Source organism: Propithecus coquereli, unplaced genomic scaffold (genome assembly GCF_000956105.1).
Source record: "Propithecus coquereli isolate 6110/MARCELLA unplaced genomic scaffold, Pcoq_1.0 Scaffold98, whole genome shotgun sequence".
In the NCBI taxonomy this organism is placed as follows: domain Eukaryota; kingdom Metazoa; phylum Chordata; class Mammalia; order Primates; family Indriidae; genus Propithecus; species Propithecus coquereli.
Window position 1 is genome coordinate 2,508,994 of NW_012156173.1, and position 10,179 is coordinate 2,519,172.

The 10,179-nt window shown below is 36.8% G+C and overlaps 1 protein-coding gene across 1 annotated transcript; it reads left to right on the forward strand.

Moving 5' to 3' along the window:
* The first annotated feature begins 4,035 nt into the window (after positions 1-4,035).
* On the forward strand, positions 4,036-5,066 carry TAAR8 (trace amine associated receptor 8). Its single transcript, XM_012665206.1, has one exon. The coding sequence runs from the start codon at positions 4,036-4,038 to the stop codon at positions 5,062-5,064; it is 1,029 nt and encodes a 342-aa protein (XP_012520660.1). The 3' UTR covers positions 5,065-5,066.
* The last annotated feature ends 5,113 nt before the right edge of the window (positions 5,067-10,179 follow it).

Here is a 10,179-nt window from a genome sequence, read left to right on the forward strand (position 1 = left end):
AGGACTCTGCATTTGAGCAGGAGATTTGTATAGAAACATCACCTAAGAAGTTGTGCTTACCTTTGTCAAACTATTCTATAAAATTAATTTCTCTGGAAAATTTTATGTTTTGGTAGTTGATTTTATTGGCTGTATTTTAGCATTATATTGCTTCATGTCCTTTGGGTTTTTGTTGTGCTTTTTTATTTTGAATAGTGTGTTTGTTTAGTTTTTGTTTTTCTTTTATTTACCCCCTAGCCAAAGTACACATTAAGTGCCTGGTGGTTTTTTTGTTTATTTTAACAAGAAAGTAAATTGGTTTATAGCACTCATAAACATACATTCCAAAATTTTAAGCAAAATATATCCAAACTGAATCCTGCAATATATCTTAAAAGATAAAATATTGTGATCAAGTTAAGTTTATTGCAGAAGAACAAAGTTGTTTTAATCTTTGGACTAAGTGGTTCAGACAAACTGTCACACTAAAACAACATTTTATACTTGAAAAAATTTACTAAAAATATACTAGTATCTATCAGGATAACAAAGATTACTAGCCTATGAGGAAGCAGGTTAAAAACCACAGAAATCTGATCATGAGCAGCTTCCATTCAGATAGCTTTTGCTTATCAGAGTAAGCAGATGAAAATTCATGCTCCATAACTGTGGAAAGTTTCAGGGATTGAAGCCACCAGAAATATAGAATAGGTAGTACAAATACAAAGCACCTAAAATGAAATATAATAAGACACAAAAGCACTAAAAGTAAAGAAATTGTTGATAAATTCAACCACACTAAAATAAAAAACTTGTTTACCAAAAGTTGACATAAAGACTTTGAAAAGTTAAACCATATGGTAGGAAAAGATATTTGCTGCATAAATTTGACAGTTTTTCTTTTCACATTTATTAGTGCCTGGTAGTTTTGAAGTTGTCTCCATCCAGCCCTGAAGGTTCCCAAAACACAGTCTTGCTCTACAACAGTGCTTTGGGTTCCTGTTCTGCTGTCATATTGGAAAAAACACAAATCCAGGAAATCAGCCACTGGGCAGCTGAGCTCAGTTCATGAATCTATGTCTGTGTCCTTATATCTCCCTAGACTAATTGCTTTCCAAAAGCCAAAGTCCTAGGTGGAATTGGAGCAAAGTCACATTGCTTTAGCATCCTTTCCATGTGCTGTGCGGTGAGAAGCCCCATTCCAGCCCCTAACTTTAAGCAGTGAGCATGTCTTATTTCCTGTCTGGCCGGGGCATTTTTAGAAAGGAATCAAAGTCCTGGGTGACATCGTTCTGAACCTGGGAACCAATAAAGTCCTCATTTTCTGCTCTGCTCACATGTGGTGCTTGTTTCTTTTATTACGCACCAAGATTATCTTATCTTTGAACTTTATTTTTTCTTCTTTTTTATATGCCTGCCTCTTCCATATATTTGGTGCACAGGGGTTGACAAATGAACTAATTGAGGCATCTTGGCAGAAAGTCCTAATGAAATCTTTGTCTTGTGTGGGAAGTAAAGGTGGAAGGGGAAAAACTTGTTTTATGTGATTGCATATATTTTCTGATCTACTTTTTTACTTGAACTAGGTCTTTGGTCTTAAAAGGTAAACACTTCGAGATTTTGTTTTCTATCTATCCTGACAAAGGATGCGCTTCTTTCTAACTTTTCTGACTTCTAACTTCTATATCTCACGAGGTGCAGAAATCTGGGGACAGGTATCTCACAGAGGTGACAGCGGCAGTGTCTCTTATCCACAGACTGCACTTGGTGTCGGCAGCAGAAGCACTGGCTGCCCATGGTAGGCAGAAAATGCTCCCTCTCCCATGATGTTCACATCCTAATCCCTGGAACCTGTGAGTATGTGACCGTATGTTGCAAAAGGGACTTTGCAGATGTGATTAAATTTTAAAAAACCTCAAATGGGGAGATTATCCTGGATAATCCACACGGGCTCATTGTAATGACGAGAGTCATTAAAAATGTAAGAGGGAGAAAAGAGAGTCAGTGTCAGAGTTGGAAAGAGATTTGAAGATGTTAAACCGCTGGTTTTATGGATGGAGGAAAGGACCACAAGCTAAGAATGCTAAGAAGCGTGAAAAGAAGGTAAGACAGCATTACCAAGAAGAATTTGGCAGATGACAAACTGCCAAACAAACTGAACGATTGTTTTCATGTCACACCTTTATGTTCTCTCACATTTATTCCATCATATTTTTAATATCTTTATCCTAAATGGCAGATCATATTTATGTCTTCAAGTCCTGCGTATGCTATTGTGGAGGACGAAAGTCTTTATCAGTTCCTGCTTAATAGGTGCTGTATAGGATTAAGGATAGCTGTTTTTCCCAGACCCGAAATCCTTTTCATGGAGCTTCAGTCCTTAATCTCCCTCTCTAATTCTCTAAGTTCCTGTTAATATTGCAAGGGCAACGCTCTGTGTCAGGAAAGGCTGTCATTGGCAGCCGCCACACCCACCAGTCAGGAAGTTTTGCAGTTACCTCCACGTGGAGTAGTCTTTGCTTCATCATTGAGCTGAGGTTGCAGAGAGGTAATTTAAAATCTGAAATGAAACAGGCAGGTTGTTCTAAGGGCTGTGACAGGAGCAGTGGCACAGAGTCCTGCTATTGGAGTTTCATGCCTGTAGTGCTTTTCTTGAATTTCTTCGTAATTTCATCCTTCAATTTGTATTTTGTTAAGCGAAGGGACAGTGGAGCATGTGCTAGGTGCTTGGAACCTCACATCATCTGTGATCCTGCATTATACCTGATCCCCTCTCCCCACCCTCTGGCACCGAGGGCCCTTGTCCAACCTGCCATCCTCCTCTCACCCCTGCAGAGGACTGGATTCAGCACAGGGAGAGTTGCAGTCAGGCACGCCCTCCTGCATTCTCAGGGCAAAGCATAGGCTGCTGTCCCCATCCCAGGCTGGAAGGGTCATAGCACACTGCAAGCGCTACTTGGCCAGGCCAGGCCTCTCTCCACCTCTATCTAAGCATCAGGTGCTTTCCGGTATGGAGTTTGCGGTCCCTGGGGGAGGGGGGCCCCTGTCTGCCTGTGGTTGAGATGACAGGCCCGTGAGATGCCTGGCTCAGTTTCCTTTACCCCATCCTGGCCATGGCATATTCAGTGCCTGGCAGGAGGGGGAACTTGGCTGTGGGTGGCTCATGTGTACGCACTTGCCCTGCTAATATCTCTGTGCCCAAAGGGGTGGGACATTACATAGCAAATAATCAAACATCATGGCAGATCAAGAGAAACCATGAAAGAAAGAAAAAAGCCTTCTACTTCAGTACCTTTAATGACAATTTTTTTTTCCATATCTTTGAAGTCTGCATTTTTGTTTTGCTGGACCATGCAAATTATGTAAACAGTCTTATAAATAGGGAATAGATGATATTATTGACAAATCCTGGCCTAGGCTATTTCAGGACAGTTGAACTTAAAGAAATCTCTTGGTTATGAAAATTATAATTATTTCTACAAAGCAGCACAACATGGGAAACATGTTTTGTAGAACTTTTTAATTATATTTATCAAAAGTAGGTTTTCTTTCATGATTCACACCTTACACTGTAGGGATTCCTTGTGAAGAATTTATAATGGGTGAGGTTGATTGGCTGGCTTCCTAAAACAGCCTAGGGGGTAAAAGCCTATTAAAAGGTGAGTTCTCAAACATGTAATTATATTATGTGATTATCTTTTGCAAGTAAAAGCTTCATGGGTGTAAAGAACAAGGTATGTAAATTAAATTTCTTCAATTATTCAGATAATGTGATTTCTGGGCTAATGCAAATTCATAGTAGATTTACTTGAGGTTAGCTATGAGGTTTAGACATGGTTATAGAAATAATTATGTGATTAAAGACAGAATGATTTTTGAGTTTTTGAATTTCTTTTAATTTTTCTTTATAATTAAAATGGAAAAAGAATATAGAGCACAATATTTTAAAGCAGTTACTCAGATATTCAGTTTGATTTTTTTTTAATTTCAGAATTCAAAATTATCATTCCCTACCACAAGGAAGGACAGAAACAGCAAGCATCAAACAGCAGAACCATGACTAGCAATTTTTCCCAACCTGTTGTGCAATTTTGCTATGAGAACGTGAATGGATCTTGTCTGAAAACTTCCTATTCACCTGGGTCTCGGGTGATACTATACTCAGTGTTTGGCTTTGGGTCTTTGCTGGCTGTATTTGGAAACCTCTTGGTGATGACTTCAGTTCTTCATTTCAAACAGCTGCACTCTCCAGCCAATTTTCTCATCGCCTCTCTGGCCTGCGCTGACTTTTTGGTGGGTGTGACTGTGATGCCCTTCAGCATGGTCAGGTCCGTGGAGAGCTGCTGGTACTTTGGAGCCAAATTTTGTACCCTTCACAGTTGCTGTGATGCGACATTTTGTTACTCATCTCTCTTCCACTTGTGCTTCATCTCCATGGACAGGTACATTGCTGTTACTGACCCTCTGGTCTATCCTACCAAGTTCACGGTGTCAGTGTCAGGAATTTGCATCAGCATCTCCTGGCTCCTGCCCCTCGTTTACAGTGGTGCTGTGTTCTACACAGGTGCCAGCGACAATGGGCTGGAGGACTTAGTAAGTGCTCTCAGCTGTGTAGGTGGCTGTCAAATTGCTGTCAATCAAGACTGGGTTTTGATAGATTTTCTGTTATTCTTCATCCCTACCCTTGTCATGATAACTCTTTACAGTAAGATTTTTCTTATAGCTAAACAACAAGCTATAAAAATCGAAGCTACCAGTAGCAAAGCAGAATCATCCTCAGAGAGTTACAAAGCCAGAGTGGCCAAGAGAGAGAGAAAAGCAGCTAAAACTCTGGGGGTCACAGTGGTAGCATTTATGATTTCATGGTTACCATATACAATTGAGACACTAATTGATGCTTTTATGGGCTTCATAACCCCTGCCTATATCTATGAAATTTGTTGTTGGTGTGCTTATTATAACTCAGCCATGAATCCTTTGATTTATGCTTTATTTTATCCTTGGTTTAGGAAAGCCATAAAACTTATTTTAAGTGGGGAAGTTTTAAAGGATAACTCATCAACTATTAGTTTATTTGCAGAATAAGTGTTAGCATTAGGTTGAGAAAATTAAGGATATTTTCAAAATTATGAATTTATGATGAATTTAAATATAAGAAATAAATAAAACATTTCAAAATTAGGGAAATATATTATTTTCTCAAATTAGCCAAGAAAAAAGTCACAGGACAGTTAAACCTTAAATGCTTGTAAAGATATTTACTGCATTAAATAATAAATGATAAAATTTACATATGTCCCCTGTCTCAATGTTTTATACACGTCCTTGCCACATGCACATGTATTTCCCAATTTGATGAACCCAAATCTCATTTTTGGATGTGAAATCTCAAATCATCTTTTCTTTTATGCTCAACTCTCATTTATCTACAAGTGGCCCTTGTTTACGAGTCTTTTGCAACACTGTATTAGTTTGCTAGGGCTGCCATAACAAAATATCACAGACTGGGTGGCTTAAAACAACACAAATTTATTTTCTCATGATTCTAGCAGCTGGAAGTCCCTGATGAAGTTGTCACCAGGGTTGGTTTCTCTTGAGGCCCTCTCTCCCTGACTTCCAAATGGCTGTCTTCTTTCTGTGTCCTCACATGCTTTTTCTCTGTGTTTCTGCGTCCTAAACTCCTCTTCTTACAGGGACACCAGTCAGGTTGGAATAGGACACACCCTAATGACCTCATGTGAAGACTGGAGTACTAGGGTTAGAAATTCAACATATGAATATTGAGTGACACAATTCTGCCCGTAACAGACACAGTCCAGGTGAGATGACACTGCCTAAGGGTTTATTTGCTGCTCTTTCTGTGACTATTCCTTGCTGTTCCTTAATGTTTGTATCTTCCAGAAGTTTTAGGAGAAGCAGATAAGCCTCTCTTGCTTAATGGCTGGGTAGAACCTTGGAATTTCCATCCACAATATTGTGGGGCCAATAATTCAGCCTTGAGAGCCAGTAGTAACTACAGATATTACCCAGAAATTTTGCAAGTGAAAAAGATGTGCCACAAAAAGCCTGGTACAATGATCCTTAGCAAATGGAAACTCTGCAAAAGAATAATCAGTTATTACTAGCACTTGTCATTTCTACATCAACTTTTATCACCTGACAATAGTGTTTAATTCATTTCCACAACTTTTCTCAACAGTGTTTCTCACTTAAAAACAGTATGCATTTCATTTCGCCAGGTGTTGCCATACCAAAAATTCTATGATAATACTGCAAAAAAAAGTGCTTTACAAAGAGGATAAACACTGCATACTATAATTTTATATTTTGCTTTCTGGAATGTTTTACACTCTTGATTCACTAAAAGTCATTTTGGAATGCGTATCTAGTGTATTTTGTATAAAGAAACTAAATTGTAGTAGAGTAGTGGGGTATAAACCCTTTTATTTTTTCTTATGTTTATTGAATTAAGATTATCAAAGTACTTTTTTTTTCATTGGTTTCCAATGGGGCTTTTAATTCTTTGCAAATAAATTCTGAGCATAAATTATGTGTAAGTACCTGTGTCAGGAATGGCTAAGGAAAAAATTGTATTATATATAGTATTTGCCTCAAGGAAAATAATTTTGAGGGTAATACGGACAACATATTTTAAATTACCTTATTTAGGGCCAAAAAAGTGTCAGGGTGCTAAGTCCTGTGAGCAGAGGACCAATTACCAGTACAAGGTTAGTACTTGGTGCTGGTTCTTCCTCTAAGTTGTCTTCTCACCCATAACCTGAGGGATTATAAAAAGGAGTTAAAGGAGACTTTATTTTTTGAGTAGAAACACTTTTGATTGGTCTTCAAGCATATTTGGACATACAACAAGTAAACAGGAGTGTGGAAACCTCTTTTCAACAGAAGGATTAATTTCCATAAATGGAGGATTGGGCTTGGCAAATTGGAAGGCAATGAGTAGATTAGTAGCATGATAACAATCAATACCTAAAGTTTCATGCTGTCACTTAACTATACTTAACAGATCAGCTGTGGCAGATTTAAAAAAGGATACAACATTCCCTATTTTTAGAACATAGAAGACAAACAGAAAAAATTAAGGGAAAGAGTTGGATAATAGTTCCATTCAATAAATATCCTATGGAATTGCATTGTTGCTAAATTAAATTACAGATAATGAAAGTGATCAAAATTCAAAGGTAAATTAAAAATTATTGAAATTTATTCTGTGGGCAAGCAAAACATTATTTTGCTATGAATGATGCCAAAACCTCCAATATAATTCCAACTATGGAGTTTCTTTTGAATGTGTAATAGGTATGTGGAACTTCACAAAGGAGAGAAAAGATAGGAGATTAGCATCTCCCACATGCTTCACTATAGTCTTTCCTATATATGACTACCCCAGATCATGGATTTCTGATTATACAAGAGTATAGTGCCTTTGTTGGTATTATACAATAACCTCCAAGGCCATAGATGATCAAGTTAGAGTTGGACACATGATCCCAGGAAACTCATCAATAGGCTTGGTTAAGTCCATCACATTATCACTCAAGAGAATATGAACTAAGACAGCAAATCATGTTAATACTGAGCATTAGAATGAAGGTTCCTGGATCTTACTTAAGTTCTATTTCTCTGGGTTCTGATTGTTTATTGTTTTCTTCATTAATATGATAAAAAATATACTTATCAACAAAATTCAGCACATACTTAGATATAAAACATTAGAAGCATTCTCTTTAGGTCCAGATAAAGATAAGATGGTCTAATATTTTCACATTGTATAAACATTGTTTTAGAAGTACTAGTTTATACAACTAGATGACGGAAAGAGTAAATATAGAAATTCAAAAATAGGAAGTTAGGATATTATTATTCACAAATAAAATAACTAAAAATATATTTGTCTAATTCTGCCTTGTTACCATTAAGAACTAATATCAGATATCAACAACTCTTCCCCTGACGTAGAAACAGATTACAAGAGGCATATGTCCCATAATTATTTTATTTACTTTAAGATGAAACAATTTAAATCTAATAACAATTGTGTCTAAATTTATGAAACACTCATTTTGTGCCTGGGACTGCATTAATAGTACTAACTCATTTCATCTTCAAAAATAACCCTATGAAGTAAGTAATATTATTACTTCTACATTATAAATGAGGAAACTGAGACATAAAGAGATGAAATCACACGTCCAAGGCCAGATCATTTCTTTTCTTTTCTTTCTTTTTTTTTCTTTTTTAGAGACAGGGTCTCTGTCACCCAGGCACCCAGGTTGGAGTGCAATGGCACGCCCATAGCTCACTGCAACCTCAAACTCATGGGCTCAAGTGATCCTTCTGCATTAGCCTCCTGAGTAGCTGGAACTACAGGTGTGAGCAACTGCTGCTGGCCCAAGGTCACATATTTAGTAAAAAATGGAAAAAGTATTCACTCCCAGGGAGTCAGAGAGTAAATAAGGCAACCACTAAGTATTCCTTCCCTCAGAAAGGAGAATGTGGCCCTGCCATCACCGTTAAGTTCTTAGGGCAATTTTGAGCACAAGGGTTTTATAGCATATAAATTATTTCAGTAGAAAAATTTGATTGTCATAAAGAATAAGTATAAACAAAGTTCTTTAGAGAGATCTAGACATTGAAAGGAATAAATGATTTGCTATATAACATTTTAAAAAAATTATTACGGATACATAATAGTTGTTTGTATTTGTAGGGTACACGTGATGTTTCGATACAGGTATACAATGTGATTTAATCAAATCAGGATAGTTGGGGTACCCATCACCTCAGGTATTTATAATTTCCTTGTGTTAGAAACATTCCAATTCCACTTTTTTAGTTATTTGAAAGTATACTCTAACTTATTGTTGATTATAACCCTTTGTTGTACTATCAAATATTGTTCATTCTAACCATCTATATTTTTGCACCCATTAACCATTCCCACTTTATACCCCCTCCCCGCTACCCTTCCCAGCCTCTGATAAACATCATTCTAACTCTTCCTCCATTAGATCAGCTCTTTTTAATATTTAGCTCCCACATATGAATGAGAACATATGAGATTTGTCTTTCTGTGCTTGGTTTATTGCACTTAACATAATGTTCTCCAGTTCCATTCAAGTTGTTGCAAATGGCAGAATGTTATTCTTTTTATGGCTAAATAATACTCCATTGTGTATATGTTCACAATTTCTTTATCCATTCATCTGTTGATAAACACTTAGATTGATTCCAAATCTTGTCTATTATCAACAGTGCTGCAATAAACACAGGAGAGTGCAGATATCTTTTCGATATACTGATTTCCTTTCTTTGGATATATACCTAGCAGTGGGATTGCTGGGTAATATGGTAGTTCTATTTTTAGGTTTTTGAGGAACATCCATACTGTTCTCCCTAGTGGTTGCACTAATGTACATTCCCACCAACAGTGTATGAGAATTTGCCTTTCTCCACATCCTCACCAACATTTGTAATTTCCCATCTTTTTGGTAAAAGCCATTTTAACTGGGGTGAGATGATATCTCATTGTCATTTTGATTTGCATTTCTCTGATGACTAATAATATTGAGCACTTTTTCACATACCTGTTGGACATTTGTGTGTCTTCTTTTGAGAAGTGTCTATTCAGATCCTTTGCCCATTTTTAAATTAGATTGTTTGATTTCTTCCTATTGACTTGTTGGAGCTAATTATATATTCTAGTTATTCCTTGTATATTCTAGTTATTCATCCGTTGTCAGATGAGTAGTTTACAAATATTTTCTCCCATTCTGTAGGTTGTCTCTTCACTTTTTTGATTGTTTCCCTTGCTATGTAGAAGCTTTTTTAGCTTGGTGTGATCCCATTTGTCCAATTTTGCTTCGGTTGCCTGTGCTTTGGGGTATTATTCAAGAAGTCCTTGCCCAAGACCAATGTCCTGCAGCATTTCCCCAATGTTTTCTTTTAGTAGTTTAATAGTTTCAGGTCTTAGATTTAAGTCTTCAATCCATTTTAATTTGACTTTTGTATTTGGTGAGAGATAAGTGTCTAGTTCCATTCTTTTGCATATGGATATACAGTTTTTCTAGCATCATTTATGGAACAGACTGTCCTTGCTCCACTGTATGTTCTTGGCAACTTTGTCAAAAATAAATTCACTATAGATGTGTGGATTTATTTCTGGGTTCTCTATTCTGTTCC

Excerpts from the sequence above, each read along its gene's own strand:
- TAAR8 (XM_012665206.1), top strand. The coding sequence starts at position 4,036 with ATGACTAGCAATTTTTCCCAACCTGTTGTGCAATTTTGCTATGAGAAC.